The sequence below is a fragment of the Eschrichtius robustus genome, chromosome 12, assembly GCF_028021215.1.
Source record: "Eschrichtius robustus isolate mEscRob2 chromosome 12, mEscRob2.pri, whole genome shotgun sequence".
Lineage (NCBI taxonomy): Eukaryota > Metazoa > Chordata > Mammalia > Artiodactyla > Eschrichtiidae > Eschrichtius > Eschrichtius robustus.
Window position 1 is genome coordinate 83,826,725 of NC_090835.1, and position 26,333 is coordinate 83,853,057.

Below are 26,333 nucleotides of genomic sequence, written 5' to 3' on the forward strand. Positions count from 1 at the left end.
AAGGGAGCTTGTCGTCGAAGGTGGGTAAATTCCAGGACTGACATTCAAAATATTTTAATAATCAGTTCATCACCAGACCAACAGACTGGGGGCAGCCAAAAACCACTGGTGTGCCAGTGCTGACTGTGGTACGTCAACAGGGTCCGCAGCCAGGGTATTCACAGAGCCCTACTGTGGTCTTCGTATCACCGACCAGTCTTCTCAGTGACAGATGAGCTATTCTGATTTCACCAATCTGGTTTTTTGACGTCTTTTCAATTTGTTCTGGACCCAGAGGGGAAGGACAAGGATATAAGTAATCATCACCACCAAACCCCAAAGTCCTCTGCATTTTTCAGATGATATCCCTAATACTAAATTCAGTTTCTGATGATAGTTTTAAGGTGATATTGACAAACCAGAACACACTCAAAGCCAGGATCATGCCTGCACTGGGGACTCTGTGGTACGAAGTGGAGGGAAGGAAGAGGGGCTGTCCGTATCCTCATTTCCATCGTGGATGTGGACGGACCTGGTAAGTCAGAATGGGGGAGGCTTGGGGGGGCAGGGTCTGGGATGTGAAATGGTCTTTGGCAAAGAATGTGACACAGGTGGGCCCTCATTACTCTAGAGTAGGGGTCAGGGAACTATGGCCACAGGCCTTCGGTTTTGCAAATAAAGTTCTACTGGAACACAGCCACGCCCACCCACTTACATATTACCTGTGACTGCTTTGGAGCTCTATACCAAAGGCAGCTGAACAGTGCGGACACAGACAGTGTGGACTGCAAAGCCTAAAACATGTACTATCTGGCTCTTTACAGAAAGAATGTGCAGACCTCTGGTCTAGATCTAGGAAAGTAACTCTAATAGCCTGGGGTAGGGAGGGAGGAAGGAAAAAGGAGTGGACTTCGAGCTGGGGCCTTTAGTGGGCAAACTGGGAAAGGCTTAGAGGAAGGAATTGGGGTTCAGCCACCACCATGTCTTACGATGTGGGGATCCCTCCTCCTGAGGCTGAGCCACAATATAACCTCCCAAACTGAATTATTTACATCTATTTGGGTGAGTTCCTAGATGGTGAAGAGAGCGGATTTTTCTCCAGTCATTCAGAATTAGCAGCATATAAACAATGTAAAACTAAGCACAGGTCATCAAAAACATTTTAATGATTAATGTTTAGACATTATTTAACATTGTGGGTATATCCAGATGAGCTAAAGCACACTTTGACAGCACACTATTGAATGTTATACTTTCTGTATTGAAATATGTAAAGACATTCGCAAACTAGTACCTAGGAAGACATACATTTACAAATATACACATTCTAGATTTGATAAGGTAAATGTAAACAGATGCTGTGACTCCTTCCAAACAGAAATCCCACAAGACTAATTAAGAGAACCAACTGGCTCCCTATAATATGAATGTGCAAAATTAAAGCATGATAAACTGATATTTACATAAATATCAAACCAACAATTCGTTCACACATTGTCAATGACCTTCTCAGATGTGTCATGAGTGGTTCAGTGAATGTTTTTTTCCTCCAACGGAGAAGGTATTCAGAGGCTAAATTCCAACACTTTAAAATGACACACACAACAGTCCTTATCTGTTTGACCACTGCCTCTAGGGTATGAGACATGATTTTATGATAAGCAGTCTTATTTTTAAACAAGTATTTCTAAACAAATCTTTAGATTTGAAGCAGGATAAAAAAATTACAGGTGCTATTAGATTTACATTAAACAAACCATCTCTATCCAGTTCCCCAGTTCTCTCATGCTGCAGCTATCTGTTTAATTTTACCTTAAATTTTTCTAAGGTCCTTTCCCCACCTTTAACACATTTTGGTAAGCTAGGCACATTTTCAAAGGAAGTTTACGTCAAAACAAATAGTACAGAAATCAACCCAAATTTGGACCCTGGCAACCAGTTCCCCACTGCTCATCTATGGGACTCTGTCAAATGGTAAACATTTAATCATCTCTCTTGAAAAGTATAAATCTTCTCTCACAAGTGGAAAGCAAAATGGGCTTTGTTTCCTGTATAAAAACACTTAGCACTTCTGAAATTTAAAACGGCCTACTCATCCTACACACTTCCTAAAATCCTGAAGACAAAGAATATATATTTTAAGTTTCATCAAGACTGCTTTAGAACCCCCCCTCCCTTTTTACATTATTAATAGTGGCACTCAAAATAAAAAAATAAGATCTGTTAAAAAGTTAAACTGACTGTTCCACTAGATTTGAACCTGCCTGATTTAAAGCCAATATTACAAAACTGAAGGTGCCGATTTCACATGTACAAGTCACTTGAAACTATGTGTCACACGATAGTTTCATAAATCATGGTCTTTGATTTTTCTGAACAGAGCTATTAGAAATGAATAAAAACTTGAAACATACCCTAATTTAAACTAATACGCTTTGGGCCCTGTTTTTTAACTTTTAAGGCATGTGTGTTTCTCTACTGTAACACCATTATACAAATTTACAATCACATGCATGATCTACAGTTAAAAAAAAAAAAAAGTGTGGATTACAGTGTTATTAAATTGTGAATCACAATTCAGCACCTATCATGTTATAACTAATAAGGCAACAGCAGTGTCGTGTACTACAACAACACGCCCTCCACAGTCTAGCGCAGGGGTCGGTGAGAGCCCAGAAATGTTAAAAATCTTATGCCTACTTGGGTAATCTGTCTACATTTTCTAGGGGTTTGGAACTGATGGAAGAGGTCCTACGTGAGTCACACTATTGTAGGCCGACTAGTTACAGCAGCTGTTAACGAGCATTGGGCACAATCCATTTGTGCTTACAATCAGACGACGTGGCTCAGAGGCTGTCAACCCTCGGGCCTCAGTCCTTACGCTGCTTCCTCGGCTTCACATTGTTTTCCAGGGAAGAAAAGCTGCTGGTGTGGCCGTTCACGGCCGTCACGGAGCCGTTCTGGTGGTCCTTCTGGTGTTCTCTCCTCCGGGAGGCCCCCTTCTTGTTGTAGGTCTGCAAGGCATAAGGGCAGATGGGAACCACGGCGGAGGCCCAGCTGCATCCCTAACGTTAGCGCCTTTGGGGACCAGTGCTATCATATCAAGAAGCAACGTCTGTGGTCAAGCGACCAGGAAAATGTTGTTTTGCCACTGGTTTCAATCACTCTTCCATTTTTTGAGGCTCAGCCTGGGTAAGTTCAGTGAGTCACAGGCTCACTGTATCCATGTGATTTGAGAGTTAGACAGAAAACACAATTTACACTTCACTCAGCTCTGCCCTTCCACGCTCCCACTGCGGTACCTTCTGTCACTCACATCCTCTGCCTTCAAAACTGCCTCATGACTTCAGCAACTATTTCGGCCCTTTATGTACAAAGTGCTCTGCCACGAGGGCAGTCAAAACAGGTGTGGCTTCAGCTTCGTCGGGCCCTATCCTTTAACCTCCCTCATACCTGGTGAATGCCCCAAAGTGTAGCATGAACCACCAGCCCGGCAAGATGTGAACACAACTCAAAGCCGCCACCCCAGGTGTGTCTGGGGAAAAGTGTCTGTCTGCATGGGGCGCAGGGAGGGGCAAACATGCTGCTCTGCCCCCTCCCCCCCTCCCGGGGGGGGGGGGAGGGATGCCCAATGTGACCCGGCTTTACTCCCTCTGTCCTTGCTCCTCACCACCCCCTGTATGCCTGCCCAGAACCAGGCCCTGCTCATGCAGCACGAACACACGAGCCCCAGGGGTGACGGGACACAGGGGAGCCAACAGTGGCCACAAAAGGTCAGGCTCCCCTGTAGGTAATCTGCCCTAAACAGACCCTTCCAGGACCAAAAACCTACATCACATCATGCACTTGGGAACGACCCGCACCCCCAAACCTGAGCAGCGGGGAGAGAAAGTGTAAGAAAACCAGGACGAAAGGCTGGGCTGAGTTCTGTCTATAGCTGGGGTCTGTGATGGAAATTTCTTCAGACATTTAATTAAGCCCCAAAGTTTAGGGCAGTGGGGCTGAGGGACATGGGATTGAGACTCACCTATGGCGGGTCTGCAGTGGCCACGAGGGAAGCGGTACGGGGCCTGCCGGACAGCTCTGCTTTCCCACAGGGACCCCGAGCCTCCCTCATCGAAGACCTGGAACTCCAGAGGCCTGGACAGACTTCAATACCTCCTCCTACATTGGCAGTGACCCCCACCCCAGCCCCACCAAGGCAGGGGCTCCCCATTAAAGGAACAAATGAGGGCCTTGGCTGCAAGGACCCCAAATCTCAACCGCCACAGAAGAGGGAGATTTACCTGAATATAGAAGTTTGTGAAGAGGGCAATCAGAGAAATCATGTATCCGATCTGGAAATACAACCAACCAAGAGGGAAGGCGCACGGCCAGATGACCCCGCAGCTGGTCTGGATGATGGTCAGCACAAACTGAAGCTGGTGGGGGAGGAGACACAGCTGAGCACGCGGCCACGGCCCAGGGTCAAGGCATCCGCCAGATGGGCGCTCTACCCTGCACCCCCAAGTTTGGGAAGGAACACTTAACCTTTCTGTAGGTACAGAGGTCATTTCAAAAACACGGTGCATATGCTAAACGTACCCAAACTCGTTATACGTCTGCATGGGTCCTATGTATACTCTCCTCCCCTTCCAACTACTGAAACCATCTTCTCTAAAGCTTGGGGAAGAGCCAGCAACACTGCGTTGTATATTTGGAAGTTGCTGAGGGTAGATTTCACAACAGATACATATATCAAATCATAATGTTGTACACCTTAAACTTACACAATACTGTATGTGAATTATATCTCAATGAAGCTGGAGGGAAAAATGGAAAACGTGTTTAAAAAACCTAATACACACACACACATACACACACACTTCAGGAATACAGTATAGGAGATGCAAGAGTTTTGTTTTTTGTTTTCTTTGTAAAGGAAGGATGGGTGTCGGGTGTATGTTTAGAGGGACCAGGGACCTCACCGCAGGACGTGCAATCCCACGGGACACTTTCCCCATCCTTATCCGTGGACCTTCTGGTTTGGTGAAGGCTGAGGCTGGCAGACAGACTTACACTCTGATTGGCATACAACGCTAATTCCCTAGATTATTTCTGACAAGTCAATCTTGAGAAGCAGGGCAAGGGCCTGGGGAAATGGGGAGAAGGGGCTAAGATAAGGCATGGTTGCTGCTTACTTTAAGGAGTAACAGCGGAGGGCAGGGCTCTGCCCACTGGATTTCGGGCCCACCTTTCAGTGCTTCCATGTAGGGAACTGTTTTTTGTTTTTGTTTGTTTCCTTTTTTAAGGTTAAGTATTCTAGACTGAGAAGAAACTGTAAGTGGTGCGTAGAGTAAATCTAGGCGAACTGGGTGCAATCTTCTACCTCAAAGGGCAGAGCCTAATGGGAGACCAGCTCTCCAGGCTGTTCTAAATTCTGTTTCTGCAGAGCCACGCTGCGTGGAGCAAATCGATCTCTGCGTCACTTCTCAAGTGTAACAGGGATGCTGAAGAACAATTATCCTTCCTCACAGGTGGGTAAGAAGAAAATTAACAAGGACTGTCCAGCCGCTGGCAAAGAGATGATAACGAAACGCCAAACACATAAGCAGCTCAGAAGGTCTCCTCAGATTTTTTTTTCCCAGAAGGTTATCTTTCAATATTGAAAAATCGCAATTGGCTTGGAGGGATCTGAATCAGCTTGGTTTCCTTAGAAAAAAATGTACCAATAAGGCAAGGTCAGGGCCAAGGGTTTAATATCTAATATCGACAGGTTAGCTAGCTCTGGCCTATTGCCCCCATGTCCTCATCTATAAAATAGGGGTAATAACACAAAATCAGGCTAGTGGGACAATCCATGTAAAACTGCTTACTTGACATGAGAGCCTGGCACGTAGTAAACTCAACAAATGTCAGGATTTTAACGTGAGTAGTAACAGTGTTAATAATTAGTTTATGAAAGAAATCAGGAAGGGAAAGGAATAGGATGTATAATATACTGACAGCTGAGGAAAGCTTTAAAAAGGATGGTGGGAAATAACCACCAAGTGCGAACAGCTGCTGGGTGGCCCTGGCACGTGGGCCCAGGAAGGGGGCTGTCACCTGAGGCACAGCAGTGCCATCCTCACCACCACACAGGCTGAGAGGTGGCCCGGCACCTGCATCCTTGCTGCCTAATAAGCTAGCACCCTGGGCTCATGCTCCTCTCAGCAAATCCTGGAAACACAGATACACAGATTTCACCTTGGATTTTGGTTCTAATTAGAAAACATGTGCACACACATATGCTCTGTGCACAAACTCAGAACAAATGGCTGAACTTGAAGTTAGAGAGTTAAGATTTAGTCCTTGTTCCGCAATCCAACTAGCTGCACGCTCACAGGCACGGTCTCTCCATCGACTGAAATGAACACGATTCCCTGCTCTGCCCACTTCAAGGAGTTTAACTGGACCCAGAGAGAGAGATGGGAAAGCCACATCTTAGGTGCTAGTAAACAACAATGAAGCCAGGAGGGCAGCAAGAGCACCCCAGGAAGAGCTCGGCGTTCCCCAGGTGGCAAGTCCCGGGGCAAAGAGGCCACGTCACTCACCAGCTGCCCCTGCGTGATGTACTTCTTCCACCAGAGGTACGGCCTCATGGAAGGGACGGACGACAGACCGTAGTACGAGTACATGAGGACGTGGATGAAGCTGTTAAGTGTGGCACCAAAATAAGCTGCAGGAACAGAGGGAATTGGGGAGGAGGATGCCTCAATGTTTTATATGTAATAGGTCACAAATAAAATCCAAGATTCTTTCTAAATCAAAAAAAAAAAAAAAAGTGTTTTTGAACAGGGGCTAGCAGACACGGCGGCAGCAATCTGGCACTGCACGGGCATGCAATCAGAATTCAATTTCCACCCGGGGAAGGCAGTCGTCATGATGCTTTAAGCCCAGGGTCTGTTGCAGCTACCAGGTGGGCATCCAGCACAGGAGTCAGGAGACCACCTGCCCCACTCTGGCACCTAAAGGTTTTGCTGCCAGGCCCCCAGTGACTCCCAGAGGCAGCTGCCCAAGTGCCTCTGATTGCTGCGTTGAAGACGTGGGGAAGACAGCCGACGGGCAGTACGTTCAAAGCTGGCTGTCTCTACACATTTGCTGAGGTCTGGAGAGGCCTTTGAAATCACCTCCTAATTATTCCCCAGGACTGCAGTGCGGAGGCCATATATTCTTATCAATAATAGAGTCCAGAGCCTCGTTCCTTAGAGATGAGAGACCCATTATTTACGTCTTAATTTATAATTTCCAGTAGGACCAGCAGGTCTTTTTTCAGACTCTCCACCCTCTGCCCCCACAGTAAGCAATCAAGCAAAGCTACCAGCATTCCCCCTTGTGCGGTCAGACACACCAGGCTGGGCTATGATAGTAACTGGTTGCGTGACCTTGGACAAGTCACGTCCATTCTCTGGTTGTTTCTCATCGGCCAGGTGGGGCTGGTGATGATCTGTCATCCTGTGGGATCTTTGACATTTAAGGTCCTCTTCTAATGTGGGGAGGTGCCGTTTCTATTAGAAAGTTAAGTCAGGTAACCCATGGCCATGAGGTGTGAGCTCTACCAACCCTTCTTTTGTCTCAGGGTTCTCCCAAACTGGAACGGGCTGTACTTGGAAAGTCCTTTCTGGTCCTAAAATCCTCTATGTGAATCCTGGTGGGCCAAGTTAATCAAGGGTGGCGCTATCCTGGGGAAAAACATATGTGAATAGACTCAAGGGGTCCTGATCAAATCTGTTGGTGATGGATGACAGGAATTTTGACTGGGACATGTTAGAACTCCTGGGCTGAAACTGACAGGAACAACTTAAATCCCTGGAAATTATAGGACACTTCAGACTACAAGCGGTCCACATCCTTCTTAGAGAATTTACTTCAAATGTTGGCGCTTGTCACAGAAGCTGCTCAGCTAAACACGCTTCAGGAAGGCGAGGGTCACTATATCAGAGTATGTGCAGACTCCCTGAGGCACTATAGCTAAAGCTTGTTCTCCGGTGCCCACTCCATGGTGTGATTCCATCTTCCTGGTCTGTCCCTGTCAGTCAAACATCTTCCAAATTATAGGGAAAACAAGGATCAGGAACAATCTGGAATAGAGAACTCTGTCCTGATTTCTTCATGTGCCCCAGGCTGGGAATCTGGTCTTTCCCTCATCCTGCCAAATCAGCACAGGATGTGCACCAAACTAGAAAAAGGTTCTGTTAGCTTGCTGAGTGCACAGGCCCCGCAGACTATCATTAATGGCAACCTGGACACCACGTTCAAAGGCTTGACCTAGATGTCTACAGAAACAACACCTTTTCTCAAAGCCTTAGTTTCAACTCAGCCTTTCCGCTCACACCTGTCCCCAAAGATGCCAGACTCACAGTGGCCACAGGGGACCCAGTTCATCACGAACCACCAGATGTTGAGCATGGAGGCGTGGTGGTACACATGCAGGACTGTGACCTGGTGGTTGTTCTTGCGCAGGATGAAGAAGAAGGTGTCCATGAACTCAATGAGCTTGGAGAAGTAGTACCACCAGAGCACGCGGACGATCTAGGAGGAAGGGGCCATCAGCGTCTTCCGGGTTCTGCACTCAACCCCAGGATCCCTCCGCACCGCCCCACCCCCCGCCCCCACCGACTGGCCCCGCCAAAGCCGGTCACTCTGCAGTGCCTTTAACCAGAACACCGGGGGCTGGGTGGGGGGCTGCGGGGAGTGAAGGCAGGGAAAGCTCTCAAAGGTCCACCAACCCCTTTCATGACTCTAACAGATCCCTGCAGGCCGCCTGTTCCCTCTGGAAGGAGCCTACAGAGCCATCGGAGGAAGAAAACCACAAGAAAGGCACTTCTGCTTTCAGGGGCTGGCGTGGGGCAGGTGACAGACACGAGGCAGAGGAAGAAAGGAATCAGGGTATCCAGTGCCAGGTTCTGCCCAATTAAACGTGCCACATGGGGTCTCTAAGGAAATGACTGCCACGCTGAGGGTAGACTGCAGCGTTTTGTTAAAACAAAACCCAAAAAGCACGCCAGAGTGGAAGCTGGAATCGACAGACCACACTCAGAGGCCACTTAGAGGAATGATTAAAACACTTAAGACATCCTTCCGATCCTGTTTATATAAACAGAGCACAAACACTGATAAATGCACGCACATTTTTTCCCCTGGAAGCTGTTAACAGGACTTACCTTTTGCAGACAGGGAGATTTTAGTTTCCATTCTATACTTTTCATACTGCTTAAGTTTTCATACCATGTGCACATACTGCTTTTAAAGTTCTTTAAAAAATGTCCACAGGGATTATCTGGACAGCCATCTTGTCTTTTGAACAATTTAGTTATTAAAAAAAAAAAAAAGACAATACCTTCATGTCTGCTTCTCCTCTACTGCGTGTGCCCTGACAGAAGAAGTTGTACTGGCCTTCCCATACTCCCGTCACTAACTGGAAAACAAAGAAAAAGGGAAAAAGCTAATCATCAACAAAATAAGAACCAGGAAAAGCCCTATTCAATTAAAGTTCATTAATCTGAGAATCTGTGCAGACTGACCTTGGGCTGTGCTGAGGCAAGTTTGCTCCGGGCAAAAAACCATAATGACAAGGGATTGTGAACCAAGGGGGGTTTAAATGACTAGGGACTCAATTTCACAAGGGGCAGGCCCTGCTTTGCCAGGCTGCCTCTCTCCAGAACCCTCAGTTCCCCTGGGCCCGTCACAGGCACCTCACCAATTCCGAGGCCCAAGTGATCCAATCATGGGCTTGGGTCCTGCCCTGCCGCGGCCTCAGGGGAAACCACAGGCTTTCTCAAAGCTGAGTGTGTAGGACCAGAATCACCTCAAGGGCACAGTGAAAGGCAGACTGCTGGGGAGTGTTTCTGGTCTGGCAGGTCTGGGGTGGGGCCCAAGAATTCCTATTTCTAGCAGGTTCCCAGGTGATCCTGATGCTGGTCTGGAGCCCCCCTGCTGCAAGCCTGGGGCCACCGAGTCCAGCCTGAGCCTCTTCACTGTGTTCCGTTGCTGTGTCATCTCCGGATCCATGAATGAGACCTCTGCGAACTGAGGAACCGTGCCCATGCCTCGGAACTCACCTGCAGCAGAGTAGGCACTGTGGTGGCACAGCGAGGACCCCGGACTTGGGGTGCAGAGCTGCAGGGTCGCCAGTTCTCCATGAGGGCCTCAGCTGCCTCACCCACACATGAGGATGACGCCCGGCTAGGGGGAGACCTAAGGACCTGCTCCAGCGGCCCAGAGGGAAGGTGTGATTTGACTACCCTGTGCGTGTCCACTATGTTCCAGCCGGACAGACACCCACGAGCTGCGCCTTTCTCCACGGAGACCGCAGCTCACCCCCTCCTCCTGAAGCCTCAGCATCCTCAGCTGTTCCCGGTGGCTCTCCCTCTGGTGGTCAAGTGGGGCCACGGGAGGAGAAACCTCAGGTGGTCTGTCTTGTCGTGCTTGAGCTCATCTGGGGAGCCAACACGAGGAACCGGCCACTGGGCCCCCAAGTGTGGTTCTCAACGTGTTCCCCAGTCCAGCTGCGCCAGCATCACGTGGGAACTCAAAAGACATGCAAATACCTGAGCCCTGCCTGGAGCTTCAGAGCCAAAACCCTAGAGAATCCAATCCTGTGGTTTACAGTGTGGCCCCGATGCAGCAGCAGCAGTTATCACCCAGGAGTCAGCTAGAAATATAAAATCTCAGGCCCAACCCCAGACCCACTGAATCAGAAATTTCTGGGTGTGAAGCTCCGCGGTGTAAAATCAGGTTGTTCCACAGGTGATTTTTGATGCAGCTGATGTTTGAGAACTGTTAAGCTGTGGCTCCCATTCCAGCTGTAGGACAGGCTCACCGGGGGAGCTTTTAAAAATTGCTAATGCCTGGCCTCCCCCAGACCATTAAACCAGAAGTTTGCAAGGCAATTCCAGTGTGAAACTAGGAGTGGGAACCACTGGTTTCATGCTACCTGATTCATGTAAGAAATGGTTCACCCACCAGCGCTGCACGTAAGATGTAACCGAGACACAGGACTTTAGAACCTCGCACTGACCACCTTCCCCCACACTGCCCTCCAACAGAGTTTGGCTGCACACAGATGCCCTCAGGGAACATCAGCTGATCACAAGGGTCTGAAGACAAAGGGTTAAACTTCCACCCTCAGAGACAAGAGCCAGCACACTCAACACCCTGCTTCAATCTAGTTTTCCTTCTACTAACTTCTTTAAGAGCTAACATGGTTTTTGTGGCCAAAGACCAGCCCATCATTTTATGATGAAAAGAACCCAGGATTAGGGGCAGAAGTACCAGGGCTAGTTAGCAACCTGGGGCACGCCAGCTAATTCCCTTAGGCCTTGGTCATTCTTTACTGTAAGCAGATGAGGCTGGATTAAATTATTTCCAAAGGTTCTGTTTTAATTTTCTACAGTTACTAAATTAAGATTTTTTTGAAAACAGACCACACATAAACTACACTATACTATCTTTGAAAAACCAGACCCATAGGTAATTTATTGGAAGGTATATTATCTTTCTGGTCTTCCCCTTTCTAAAGTCATGCCAGTTAAGCACACCGCATGTGGACCTATCAGAAGTCCCAACAATCAAGATACAAAGCCTGAGTCTAAAGTGGACTGCGTGTGTGTGCGTGTGTGCCCGCGCTGGGGTGGAAACCTGAGGGAAGAGAGGTGTCGTCTTGGCACAATGTTCTTTGCTGCCCTTCCTTCTACCCCATGAGGGAGCTGATAAATTTTCTTCTGTGGCTGGAGGGTACAGAGAAAGAACTTTTTGGAACTCCGCTGGGTTAAAGGATGGAGATAAAGAAGCCTAGATCACAGGTGTGAGCCTCTCCCAGGTGAGATACATTCTCCAAGTGCAAAATCTGTTTCCCTTGTAGAAAGTCCCACCCCTTGAGCTCAGCTGGCTGTTTCATGATTCCATGTTTCTGGTCACAGGAGCAACTAGGAGAGACAGTGTGAATACTTCAAAGCAAACTTGTCACCACTTCTGGGCATCCCCTCTAAGCACATCTGCTTTTGCCCCTTGGCATTAAAAAAGGGGAAACAACTTTCAAAAACACCAGTAGAGAATGTAAAATCTTTGTTCACAGAAGCCTTTCCTTAAAAACAGAAACTTGTAGTTCTTTTACATCACCAATGGGAGGGAGGGAGCACAAAAAATACTATGAAACAGCAAACCATGCCTGTTCCTTTATTTATAAAAACAGATGGCAGCTCTTTAGGCCTCATTTTCCTCACTCTTCAAACAGGATAAAAATAATACTCTGGCCTGTTCAGGCTGCCGTGAGAAGTTAACAAGATGTGTGTAATGCTTATCTCACCCAACCTGGTATAGAGGATAAGCACAGCAACGGTTAGAAATGACCATTACTTTATCCTTTTCAACTGCAGTGCTCTCTGCACCCATGGACCCCCATCTCCAGCTCTCAAAATCTTATTCATCCTTCAAAGGTCACCTAAAATTTTATTGTTTTTCATGATTGCTCCCTTGAGCACTCCAGCTGAAGCCAGTCCCCTGCCTCTGAGCCTAGGTGCCATGACTTACACCTATTTGCTTACGTGCTCCTTTAAGACCCGTCACTGGCTCTGTCTGAAGCTCCTCTGTAAGCTCTCAGAGGCTGCGGCTGCATATCTGCGTCCACAGAATTCATCACGGGGATTGGGGGAGATGGAACGGGGACTCGTACATAAGAGATGCTGAACAAATATTTGCTCAATAACAACAAACAAAGTGTTCAAGGTGCTGCTTCTTGCCCCTTAAATCTAGGCCCAATGTTTTACTTGCAGGGGGAAAAAAAAGTTTCTGTTTACAAGACGAAAACCAGTCCTCATCAAATGTCATACTGGTGACATGGAGTTTAATTCTTAAATATCCTTGGCTTCAAAAGGGACAGGATATTTGACACATGAGGATCAAGCACCCGAGTTCAAGTTTATTCACCTAAGCTTCTCAGCCACGCTCCGTACAAGTGGCCAGTATCAGGGTCCCGCTCTCTCCATTCCCGTCAGAAGAAAACGGCATGTCTGAGTAACAGAGCCCGGGGGCTCTCAGCCGAGGCCTGGCCTCCCCTCCAGCCTGAGAGGAGCGCCTCAGAGGAGACAGTGCTCTCGCCAGGCCTGGCTTCCCTCCAAGAGCTGCTCTGGGCCATCCCTGGAAATTCATTACACTGCAGCCCCAGGGAGGGCCCAGGACGTGGGACCAAAGGGGAGGCACTGGAAGTGAGGACAGGGCTCTACCCTGACTTCTGGAAGTCACCCCGAGAGGGCAGGTCCGTGCTCCAATGCAAAAGCAGGCCACAGCGAGCAGCTGGCCACCACCTCCCCAGCTCCTGATGCCACCGGCCACTCCAAGAGCAACCGACGGAGCACTAAGTACCCTACACCTGGCTCTTCCCCAGTAACCGAGACACACACAGCACCGCTGTGAACCACCACTCCTTCTCCGGAGTAAAGCAAACTTCAATTAGGCCATGGGCGTGTGCAGAGCTATAATTAAAGCCTAGCTAGAAGCTTCCTTCTCTCCTTACGAGACAAATTCAATAACCAAAAGTGGTTTCATGCATCTGTTCATTTAAAGAAGACAACTGAGGTGAATATCACAGCTGGGTCTGGATGATGCAGTTCACGGAGTGATTCATCTCTAGCTGATTGTCTAGGTGAGAGTTGACTTTTCTCATCTAACACCACAATTTAACCACAAATGTATACCCTATAGCATGATAACCACTTCCATGGCACTTTCTGTAATGCCACCAACGCATCTCAAGAAACAAGATCATTTGAAACACTTTAAGCAGAAAAATGTCATCCTGTGTGGCCCGTATCAGTCACTCACCCCAACAACCCAAGAGCAGTAAGGCGACCCCTTTCCAAAAGGGGCTAATGGATTTAGTGATGCGGGTTTGATGAGCTGTGTGGTTACTTCCCCCTAAGCAGAAATGGAATGAAAGGTAACGGGAACAGACACTATGCATGTTGAAATTCAACCATCCCAGGACCCGAGGGACTTTGCTAAAATAAGCAACACCACCAAAAGTGTGTGAGGTTGACATCTTCCCAGATTTGACTGTTCCTGTGGGCATCTACTACAAGTGTGTACTTTTTTAGACCCGGTACAAGTTCATGTTTTTATTAAGGAAACAGAGACGAGTAGTGATATGGCTGGTCCGAAGTCACACAGCTTCTCGGTGGCACTGCTGGGACCAGCACCTAGGAATCCTGACTCTCGGTCCAAATACAATCTCTAACAGCACTTCCAAGCTCCTCTGACCTTCTTTGTCTGTTTTTGTGTCTTTAGTAAGAACACAGCGAAGATACTCTATTCATGAAGAATTCTATGGAAAAGCAGACCTTTTGCTGCATCTTTATCTTCAGCAGATGTTTGGTTTCAAATGAACCATCAGCTACTCCCAAACTAAAAGTACCTCTTTCTCCCAGGTTTAGCTGGCCAATACTGGCAGTGCCATTATGGAACAGGGTCAAGTCAAAGCATGTGGTTTTGAATTTCAAATCTTTCCTGTCCAGAACAGAAGGATGCCCATTAAGATAATTTCATACCCGTGACCTCTAAAAGTGTTTTCTTCCACTGAGGCCCAGGAACCCCTTGGGTTACAGCCGACTGCAATACTCTTGTATACGTCATAAGTACAGGCTCTGTACACTAGAGAAGGCTTCAGAACAAAGCACAAAGAAACAGCTTGTCCTCAGCCCAGCCTGACACAGGTATGTCTGGCATTCTCCCCTCAACCCTGGGCCCTGTCCACTCACGCTGGCAGTCCTTTTCTCTCACTATTCAGCCTCCTGAGAGGTGGTTTCTGGTAAGTTGCTTCCCCGTACCCCACAAGAAACACTCATTTTATATTTTATGGGACTGGCTGGGAGAGAAAACCCAAGCTGAGGCTCAGTGTTCTGAGGCAGTGACGCACAATGGCCTGAAGCACAGACTCGAATCCCAGGTCCACCCGGGGCTTTGCCTCTGCAGAAAGGGGACAGTGGCAGTGTGATGAACAGTGAGTGAAGCCAGTACCTGGCATAAGGCAGGCACTATATATATACGTCTTTGCTATGACTCTACACAAATGTCTGCTCTTTCTGCCCCAGCGCTTGAAGGCTCGTGACTACTAGGTCTGCACTGCTGCTGCTCCGACTGTATACAGAAGCCCCACCACAGCATCCTCTGCATACTTTAAAGAGAGACATCCAGCTTACCTACTGACTCCTGCTTTACAAACTGAGTCTGCTTTAGTGGAGGATTTGTAGACTGGTTCCTTGTTACACCAGCTGTAAGGCTCAGTTACCCAGGTCTGTAGGGTCAGTTTAGAGGAGTCAGGCCTTGGCTCTGGACCAAAGCCAAAGCTTCCTCTCTACTGGAAGGCATCCCTTCCCTGTGCCCCGGGAGTACGGCTGAGGGGAAGGCTGTCTGTCAGAAGGCTGAATCCTTCTCTCCATCCGCCCACTGCAGGCATTCCCTCAGGGCAGTGCCAGGTAAATGGACAGGCAGGTAACTGAGACGTTGCTTCTCCCTGAGAGAAGCTTCTTTCTGAGCAAGGAGTTTCAGTGGTAAGGGAACTGTGAGTGAGAAGTGTTTTAGGCAATAGTTGGGTCTTTCCTATAAGTATTCATCTCACCAGAGTTTCAACCTCTGTTCAATGGGGAAAGGCAGAATAGTACTAAATGTCTTTTTCAAAGTATTTTGGGGAACAAAATCATTTCTAAATAAAAGTCAGTAATTACTTGCCAGGTCTTTTAAGTGTTTTTCCAAATCCTATTTTTTTCCACAATAACATATCTATTTTAAGAAAGCCTGAAGGGAAAGAAAAACAAGACCGTTTAGAATATAATGTCTCCAGAGCAACTGCTCTGCAGCTCTATCGAGGACCTTCAAAGCCAGAGCCGGGGAGGCAGTGCTGTCGGGGGCCTGGGGAGACGTGCTGACAGCACCGACGCCACAATTACAGAGGGGGCGGAAAGCACAAGCAAAACACCCTCCCCGTCAAATGCTCAACTTCTCTCATCCTCCGCATAAAGCAGCATCGGAAATCTTCAAGAGAAGATTCAAAGAAAAAAACCACTGACGTCTGGTCCTGGCAGCGCAGCAAACTGCGTGAAAGCTGAATCACCTCCCCCCCGTTAACACAAAGCAGAAATGCTACATGAAACACCAAAAAAACTCCAACACCGGGCTTCCCTGGTGGCGCAGTGGTTGAGAATCTGCCTGCCAATGCAGGGAATATGGGTTCGAGCCCTGGTCTGGGAAGATCCCACATGCTGCGGAGCAGCTGAGCCCGTGAGCCCCAATCACTGAGCCTGCGCGTCTGGAGCCTGTGCTCCGCAACAAGAGAGGCCGCGATAGTGAGAGGCCCGCGCACCGCGATGAAGAGTGGCCCCTGCTTGCCACAACTAGAGAAAGCCCTCGCACAGAAACGAAGACCCAACACAGCCAAAACTAAATAAATAAATAAATAAATAAATAAATAAATAAATAAAAACTCCAACACCACTAATGCCAAACTGTAAGGTGAGGCTTCCCCTAAAAAAATAAGTCAGAAAAGAGGAAGTGAGCTTACATTCCAGTTCTTTTAAAAATCTCTTTTATTTGGGGCAGACACTTTTACCTGAGATGACCCCAGCAATACTAGCTTGGGATGCTTACACGGGACACCCAACAAACTGTCCTGTTTTTGTTTTTAAAAAAGGTAAAGAAATTTAACATAGGGTCTTCCCTGGCGGTCCAGTGGTTAAGACTCTGTGCTTCCAATGCAGGGGGCGCGGGTTCGATCCCTGGTCGGGAAATTAAGATCCCACATGCTGTGCAGTGTGGCCAAAAAAAAAAAAAAAAAATTAACGTTGATATAATAATTATTCCCAGAGGCATGACCTCACAGCTATAGCTGAAAGAAAATTTTTTAAAGGATATTTTCAAATAGCAATACAGCAAATGGTTAAGTTTGAGATCACAGTTGTATCTAACTAGGAAAAAAAACAATGTTTCCATGTTATGAAGTGAAAAAAAGAACAAGCAGTGAATTTTTAGAAATAAAAGATGTATAGTAACTGAAACTAAAAATGGCTGAAAGAGCAGATGAGACACAACTGAAAATACGAGTGAATTAGAGGAATGCAGGAGAGAAATAAAGATGCAAAAAATACGAGAGAATACATAGGGGTGAGAATGTCCAACACACGTCTAATACGAGCTCCAGCCAGAGCTGGTGAAAGAGGAGAAAGCATCGAGGATATGATGCCTGATGACTTTCCCAAATTAAGAAACACAGAAATTCTCAGCTTGGATGTGCACAATCCTGAGTGAGATAAATAAAAGTGGATTACTATCTAGGCACACTCTGTTTCATTCTTAAACAATTTTAGAAATATCTGGAAAGAAAAAATTACCTACAAAATGAACAAAAATGGGAGTGCGGCAGACTTCTCTGAAATAAATCTGCAAAGTGCTGGGGGAAGATAACTGCTAATTTAGAATTCTACGCCCTGCTAAAATACTATTCAAGCATAAAGTCACATAAATGATGCTCAAACAGAGACTGAGTTTACCCTTCCCAGAAAAGGAACTACTTTAGAAGAAAACTGAACCTCAAAGGAAAGAATGGATTTCACAGATGAACAGTGTGCAAAGAAAATCAGTAAGCACAGACTGTAATGATGACTGTTTAGGACCTCATAAAGAGGTGGAATGAAACACTTGCCAACAATAACATGGAAGATGGGGGATCAGAGCCCAGATCTTCTACGGTCCTTGTATTGTTCAGGAGTAGAAACAGTAATTCACTTTAGACTTTATTAAGTCAAGGGTGCATGTTAAAAACTTATAGGTAATTACTAAATAATAGAATTAGAATAACTTTTAAATCAGTAAAATGAAAAAAAAAATTCAAAAGAAAGCAGGAAAGGAATAAAAAAAGAGCAAAGAAAACATACACACACACATACACACACACACACACACAAAGGTGATAGAAATTATTCCAAAATAACGATTATACTAAATGAAAATGGATTAAAATTTCCCCACTAAAAGACAAGAGAGTGTCAAGATTCAGTCATTAACTCCTAAGTGTATACCTGGCCTAAATAAATAAATAAATCAATCACATTTGCACGCAGGGACATGTCCAACAACATTCAATGCAACATTGTTTTTGTTTGTTTGGGGAGGAAGGTTTCTGATCAAGAAAAAAACTTACTTTTTAATTCCTTCTTAACTGCAAAAGCCTTTTATCTCAAATGCCAGCATGTACATTTATTTCTAGCTAGTAACGCACATGAGAATTGCTGCTTTGGAGAATAATTAGGAAAATAATACAATTTTGTTTCTGTAATACCTTAAAAAAATGCAAAATGCAAAACAAGAGTGAAGTTTCTGCAAAGGAGAAAGATAGTGTTGGGAGATAATTCTCCAAGGATCTCAATGCAAAATTGTTACATTGGAAATAACGTACATGTCCATCCAAAGAAAAATGGATAAAATGGCATTATAAACTCTAACACTGAAATAATACAGAGAAGTTAAAACTAATGAAATGAAATCCATAAGATTCAACATATATTCTCAAAATATAATGCTGACTGAAAAAAGCTATTTGATAAAGAGTATAAACTGTACACCATTTATGTAAGTTAAAAAAATTGTCTCAGAATATTCTGTAAGTTGTCACATATACATACATGTTTAGTAAAAGTATAAAAACATATCCAGAAAAGAAACGAACTTCTGTGCTTTAGATGCATTTTTGTCATGTCTTCCTTTTTAAACAAAAAATTCAAACCAGTAATGTCAATATTTGTTAGGTGCATAGATAAATATAATATTTCTATGATTTTATTTTCCATATTCTGAAGTAGTTTTGGACTTACAATTTTAAGGAAAAATTGCAAAGGGAAAGAAAAAAGTTTTGAATCTATGCCAATTCAGATCACCTATCGAGTTAGCTATCAATCATTCTCTAAAATTACATTTTAAATGTTCTGAATGTTTGATTCATTTCACTGAATTTTCTCACACTACTTCACAACACACAGTTCTAACTGCAAGGGAATAAACAAACACTCAAAATAATCTTGTTTGTAATCTGTGATTTATCTTTGTTAAATAAAGTAAAACGTCATTCTGGCATTTGCTTTTTTATGCCTTAATGCTGAAGCCATGCTAACAAGGGGACGGAAAAGATGTGGAAGGAACATTGTAACTACAGCCAGTGAGGTGCGTGAGAGAGACGCAAGGCTGGAGGCACCGTGGGCACCCCCGGGGGCACCGTGATGGGAGAGAAGGCGTCAGGCTCCTCGGGACCACGGGGAGGCAGGAGAGGCTGGGATCACTGCTCTAAAGCCAAGCCCTCTCAAGATGTCACAGAGGAACTGACCTTGAGAAGGGTCCTCAGAAGCGAGACGGGGACTGTCAAACCGAGGCAGGCTTAGGTTTGAAGGAAGTGGAGTTTCTAGGGGGGCAGAGACGCAAAGAAAGGAACAATCTGGTCTTGGGGGTTTGAGTGGATGGGGCACTGGGGCAGGCTGCTAAGGAGGGCAGCCAGCCGTTCTCTCCATTCAAGTTCAAGGTTGACGTGCTGTGCGTGCTGACCCTGCTTCCTGCTGCTACTGCTGAGCCCCGCGATCCCTGCACGGGGATGCTCCCCTCCGGACCGTGACAAACCAAGCAATTGGATCCTCCCTGCTTTGCTGACCAGAGACCAGAGGCCAGGAGCAGGGCGGATGGATATACCAAAAAAGTTCCAGGTCAGGACAGAGCAGCCCCCTGAGTGTCTGACATGTTAACTAAGGAGTTATACTACTGGGTGAGCCAGGGGAAACCTGCGTCCAGCCCAGGTACACCCTGCACAATGAGGGAAAAGCCACAATCTGGCATCTGGTGGGTGGGGATTCTCAATCTTGGGGACAAAGGGAAAGATGTGTGGATACACTGTCTGAAAACACAGTGGGGCTTCCATTCAGATGAAACATGCCCTGGACCTGGGAGGTCAGTGGGGAGGGGGGTGAGGTGGGCTGGAGGAGTAGGGGTGTGGGTGGAACGGCACACAAGATTTTTATGTTTGCTATGAGGACACAGGTTTACAAAGCTGAGTGAGTAATGCAAACTAAGTTGTTTCTCTTCTATAACTTGACATTTTATTTGAGCCTTTACCACTGACTGTGATCTTAGACAACACCTAATTTAATAAATGAAAAAATGCTTGCCATGAAGTCCTCTACTCCTAATCTAAAACATACCACTTTCAAACATACTTCTATTCAGGGATTATGACCTCTTTCCCAGAAATAAACACCAAGTTCATGAGGCAATCAGAAGTAAAGCCACGTCTCTCTTTTTAATTTTCTTTCTACCAAATGCAGAAGCTATGACCAAGTTCCTTCTGTATCTTAAAACTCAGTTTCACAGTTATAAGACAGTCATTTGGTTACTTTTCTTCTAGTCATTTTAAAACTTTGTGACTCCTCTCTCATTTCCTTTTTATCTCTCTCTTTCAAGATTTCTCTTCTCTCCTTGCAACAGTTAATTTTCTTTATATTAACCTAGAACTTGGCCAAGGCAGCTGAGAATTCATACCACAGGATTAAACAAACAAAAATATCAATGGCTACATATTTATTTTTAAGATTCTTTACAGACCCAAATATGTAGATAAGCAGGAGGGTAAATAAAGACTAATCGTTGTGACCATGCCAATGGTGTGACCACAGGCAGTGGCTCCAACTCTTGGGATGTTTCCCTGAAATGAGGGCCCAGCTGGGCTCCATGGCCCCCTCAGCTTGTTCTGCTGTAAAACACCATGACTGCCCCGTGTTTCAGTATTCACTGGACTATAAATGCTAAGCAAAAAAAAGAGGAAAAACCAGTAGCTAAAATGAAATTTAAAACTTGACAAAAGATATGTTATAAGGGTATTCCTGAGGGGTTTATGTAAGTACAGGAAAAAAAAAAAGTCAGACAAAATCAAAAAGAAATATCATCTAATGTGGGTACTAGGGTTTATTTTCAACTCGGGAATATCTGATCTGGGCCTATTTTTATAAACTTGGTTTAATTTAAGGATTACTGCCCCCTTATCCATTACTTCTCTATGTACTCTACATTGTGGGTTAAGCATGTTATTTTCCTCCTCTGTCTATTTCCTGAATCTCTCTATTCAGGGCTTTGACACTGCTCAACATCTTCCAAAGTTTTCGCCAAGCTGTCTTGGAGGGAAATCTGTACTTCCTATTATAATGCTTTTAGAACCCCCCAAATTCAGCCACATGCACTTGGAAGCAATCTACCCAGCACTCTTCTTCCCCTCTTTACCAGGGAATTACCTGTTTGAGAGGTTAATTATGAAGTTGTAATTATATCTCTAGGGCTTGAGAAACATATAAGGCAGATACTTAAGTTCTGGAAGATTTAATAGTCTTAAGTACTTTTTCTCTAGAATATTGCTAGGCGTAATAATAAACTCTATAAGAGCCTTCTCAAGGAAATGGCTCTACCATCTATCAAGTAGGGGAAAGTAAACGGTTTGCTCTAAGACACCTGACAGCTTGCTGCGGCTTTGTCCCTGGAACACAGAGATGAGCACAGTGCTGGGCCCACTCCTGTGCACTGCCCTTGCCTCCAGGCCCGCAATCTCCATCTCAGAGGCTAATTAAACTGCTTTCGCTCTAGCCAGAAAGGAAGCAAAAAAGGAGTTGTGAGCATTTCACATACTGTCAGGCATAAAAGCAATGATAGTAGCATCTACCAGCCTAGTCATAAAACCTTTACCTTGGCTTATGAAACACATTGGGGGGACCAGACCTAGACCTCTCCCAGCGGCAGTGCCTCTGACGATCAGACACTTGCTTCCCACCAGCTCCTGCATCACACGCACACCCCCGCACACGCCCACACGCAGACGGGGAGACCCCCGTCACAGCCCGAGGCTGCTGGGGAATTCACTGCAAGATTCGTATTGATTTCTCCTCTTTTCTTCTCCTTTACTACTCCTTGGAGAATTAAAGCCACAATGAAAGGTTAAAAATCCAAATAGGAGGTCTTGCAAGTGTTTGTTTTATGTATGGCTTAAGCCTCAGCCCCAGAGATTTAGCAGTAATTTTGTACTGTAAACCTGAACAGTGTAGTTCTGCCCCTAAAAATGCATACAAATCGTACTTATCACGGAGGGAGCTTTCCTCCCCTTCTAGCTTTAAAGGCTAAGTGACTCTACTGTCAAAATAGGAGGCTTAAGTTTTGATTCCGATGTGTCTTTCACTCTTACTTAAGCCTTCGAGATCATCAAATTTGGTTTTCAACATCCCTGTTATATAGAAAAAATAATCTGGCCTGAACTTAGACCATTCCAACCCTAAATGCAGACCTCACTATCTAGTCTTCTTAGCTTTGAAAAAAATAACCTGTCAAAGCTCCAAGCTGTTTACAGTGATCAGATCAGGATGGAGAGGTTGACCGACCACAAACATAGCAAATGCAGACTCTGCCCACTTCCTTCCCCGGCTGCCTCCAAACAAGAACCAGGCATTTATTAAACGCTTCATAATAAAAGGCTCACAGATCTGTTTTTTGCGTTCTGTTCGTTTTCTACTCTGTGTTCTGCTTGCGTAAGAGTATTTCTGAAAATATTTATTTTAATTCTGAGTATAATACAGAACATAAATAACAAAAGAATCCATAGCAAAGCCTTCTATTTTAGATAGATGTGCCCAGAAGGCACATTTGTACAAATAACTCTGGCGTTTTGAAACATCGATTTTATAACATCCTCGAAACGCATTACCGTACCTGCCCTCCCTGTTCTCTCCCCCCCATGCAGCTGCCTTTCTCCACTTAGGAGCACAATTCAGGACGGTGACACGAGTACATTTAAGTGAGAGGAAGCTGTGTTAACCTCTGACCTACCTCACAGAACATATAGAGAGACAGCAGTGTGAGTCCAAGGTTATACACCACTAAAATCCCCCGACAAGAAAACGGCGGCCTATTCTTCATGTATTTTGGTCCCAGCCACACAATTAGCAAGTATAGGATGGAGCAGAGCAAAGTAGGGATATAATTGTCCAGAAGAAACCATCCTTTTACTCTGAGATCTGGAAAATATTAAAAGAAACAACATTTAGTGATTAACAAAGTAGATATAAAAATAGAAACAATGTTTTTCAAACATTCAAACATTAATTAAAACTTCCCAAGCCAACAAAGCAACTGGAAGAGGAACTGTCTTCAGTATACAGCCTCAAGGTGAGGCTCACATTCATGTTCTGAATAACGACATGCGTTATTATTCACAGGTTCTGCTAAATAATTTTAAAAAATCCTTTCCAAAGAATCTTAAAGAAGCCAAGGAAGGGTTTGAGCCCTGGTCTGGGAGGATCCCACATGCCGCGGAGCAACTAGGCCCGTGAGCCACAACTACTGAGCCTGCGCGTCTGGAGCCTGTGCTCCGCAACAAGAGAGGCTGCGATAGTGAGAGGCCCGCGCACTGCGATGAAGAGTGGCCCCCACTTGCAGCAACTAGAGAAAGCCCTCTCACAGAAACGAAGACCCAACACAGCCAAAAATAAATAATAAATAAATAAATAAATAAATTAAAAAAAAAAAAAAAAGAAACCAAGGAGAAAGCTCAATTTTCCATTAACTGGATTGATTAACCAGGCTTGCTGAATCATGCATGGGACAAGGAAACCCTAGAAATGGCAGTCTTTGAGCTCCAAAGCCCTCCATCTCAGCCCAGTGTCAGCCAGTCTGCGCAGACTCAGAAAACGTGCCACTCAGCCAGCTCAGTGATCGTCTCTGATTCAACAGGCAGCGTCTGCCACGAGTGCCATGGGCAACAGCAGCGGGGATGATATTTTAACAAGTGAGGGTGAAGCAGCAATGACCAGTAAGTGAAGAACAGAAGCTTGAGAGAGAAGACCTATACTGATTCAAGGAAATTACTGGCACAGGAGGGACCTCCCTGGCTCCCCTCCCCTCTCCTAGGCAGGAAGGAGGAGGAAAAGGAAAATTCACTCCAAGTAGCTGCTGGCGGCAACCTGACAGCCCTCCCGTGGCTGGGTGCAAACTCCCTGGCAGCCGGATCCCTTGGGTGTTATATGTTCCCTGCAAGACTCAACTCCATCCTCTGGCTGACTCCCAGGAAGCCACCTCTGCAGCACGCTCCCCTCTGCATCCTGCTACGGTGAGCCCCCAAACCTGTAGCCCTTGACTCTACATACCCTCCAAGGCCCCCCCACTGTGGAGCTCAGAGGCACATGCTGGTTGGGGCTAAGTGGGGACAGTGTCTCAGCCCCTTCTTTGAGCTCCTGGCTGGACCATCTTGCTACTCTCTCCAATGCTCTCTCCCTTGACCTTGTAGGACAAGCATAGGTTAAGTGGAGCATACATCCACTTGGGAAACCACTGTCAGTCTCCTTTCTTGCAGACACCCTAAATTCCCCGTGTTTCTTCTCTTGGCTTTAGAGGGAGACGCCCTCCACCCTCTCCCCACTAGTGATGCTAGGGTGGTGGCCACTTCTGCCGAACTGTGCTTCCCAGAAGCCCTTCAGGGGAGCGGCCGCCCCAGTGAGCTTAACAAGACGATTCTTAACCCCTTCTGTTCTCAGCTCTGGGCTGGAAGCCGTCAATTCTGAGAAAACAAGTTCCTTCGTAGCAACTAACATCAGACTGTTACAAATGTTGATGTGTACATAATCACAAACACAATAAATGCGCCCACAAAAACCTCCCATTTCCTTTTACTTAACGCTGTTTTGCACTGTGCTTTTTAAATTTTATCACAGATCTTCATTCTTCTATATGACCAAGTATCCAAGTACTTCCTGGGTGGCTGGCCCCAACCCCAGGCGGTAAATCCTTAGGGATCTAGTCAACTGTGGAGACCTAACCCACTCCCTGGGGACTGGCTCAGACATAAGCATGTGGAGCAACTGTGGCCACTGAACTCTTGAGGAGATGACAGTTTGTGAAGAGCTCTGGGGAAGAATTTACTTGTTCTTAAAACCGTGCAAATGATCAGACTTCTCCCTCCTCCTCTGGAGGTGCAGCCTAGAGCTGTAGAAGCCACCTTGCAACCACGAAAGGTGGGGAAACCTATCCTGAGGACAGAGCTGCTGACATACCGATGATGCAAGGTAGGAAATGACAAGAATGGGGTTCTTGGGTATCATCATGGAGCCCCTGAAGTAACTCAGATCACATAATGTAAGCTAATAATTTTTATTATTGTTTCAGCCATTTAAAATTGGATTTTTGATCCAGCAACACTCAAAGGAAGGCATCGTCCCAACACCAGCACAGAGAGATAGATCTGGCTTGTTCTTTTCCAAGGGCTGCACACTAATTTAACTTGTCCCCTACGGATGGGCTTCTAGATTATTTCCAGTTTTGACAAGCAATGCTGTTAAGGACCTTCCTTATACATATCTTTGCTGAGTCAAAGGACATGAGCATTTTAATTTCAACAGAAAACACAACTGCCCTCCAGAGAGGTTACCCCAAGTTAGACTCTTTCTCCACATCCTCACTATTACCACAGATGGTATCAGCCTTATTTCATCTCTGCCTTACTAACAGATGAAGTTCCTTTTATTGTTTTCTTTTGTATTTTAAAAGACACAAGTGAAACTGAGAATCTTTTCATCTGTTTAAAAGCCTCTTGCAGTTTTCCTAAGAATCTTCCTGGGAACTCCCAAAGTTCCTTCTTTACAACTAAGACATTATAGATGACATTAGAAGAAGGTGTAACATGGAGCTGACCTACTTCCTAAAAGGTAATGAAAGATGAGCAAAAGAGCTCAGGTGTATATATCTAGCCATTGACGTGACACAACACAAAAGGACATTAAAAAGCCCTTAGAATTGTAAAAGGGGAAGAGTTTTAAACTCCTATTGCAGCAGTGCATTTTGGAAGTCAGTTTCAGCTGGAGACTAACAAGAACTGAGGACACCATGCCACCAGCAGTGGTGAAATCTGTGGTATTCTCAGGCTGCAAGCTTGACAGCAAACCTGAGCTCCAGCCAAAGTCAGCAGAGGGTCACAGCACCTGTGTCTCCGCCCCAGCAGCCAGGGGACCTCAGAGGACTCCAAGCCCCTGGTATCCAGGACAAAGCGTTAGTCTAATCATTGGAAAATGCTCATGTTTTCTAGAATGTATTTGTGCAATATTTACATGTGCCTGTAACAAGGAGCGGGGGGAAAGGAGGGGGGAGCAAAACCCAAAACCACCTTACCTCGGGGGCCGAGCAATGCCTGGAAATAGGTACTAAGTGATGCATCAAAGTGTTCCATTTTGAAACCTATTAAGAAAAAGAGACATTGATTAAATCTCTACTCAAAATGCTTTTTGTATTTT

General features: G+C 45.7%; 1 protein-coding gene across 4 annotated transcripts in view; it reads right to left on the reverse strand.

Annotated features, from left to right (window-relative positions):
- Positions 1-1,122: 1,122 nt before the first annotated feature.
- Positions 1,123-26,333, reverse strand: part of ELOVL5 (ELOVL fatty acid elongase 5) — a 70,168-nt gene continuing 44,957 nt past the window's right edge. For all 4 annotated transcript variants that reach the window (XM_068557167.1, XM_068557168.1, XM_068557170.1 and 1 more), the window contains 7 exons: positions 26,212-26,277; positions 22,882-23,069; positions 9,338-9,415; positions 8,358-8,529; positions 6,552-6,676; positions 4,266-4,400; positions 1,123-2,993 (listed from right to left, as the gene is read on the reverse strand). In XM_068557167.1, coding sequence (XP_068413268.1) covers positions 2,850-2,993; positions 4,266-4,400; positions 6,552-6,676; positions 8,358-8,529; positions 9,338-9,415; positions 22,882-23,069; positions 26,212-26,269 — 900 coding nt within the window. In that variant the 5' untranslated portion in view covers positions 26,270-26,277 and the 3' untranslated portion in view covers positions 1,123-2,849. The remainder of the gene's footprint in view (positions 2,994-4,265; positions 4,401-6,551; positions 6,677-8,357; positions 8,530-9,337; positions 9,416-22,881; positions 23,070-26,211; positions 26,278-26,333) is intronic.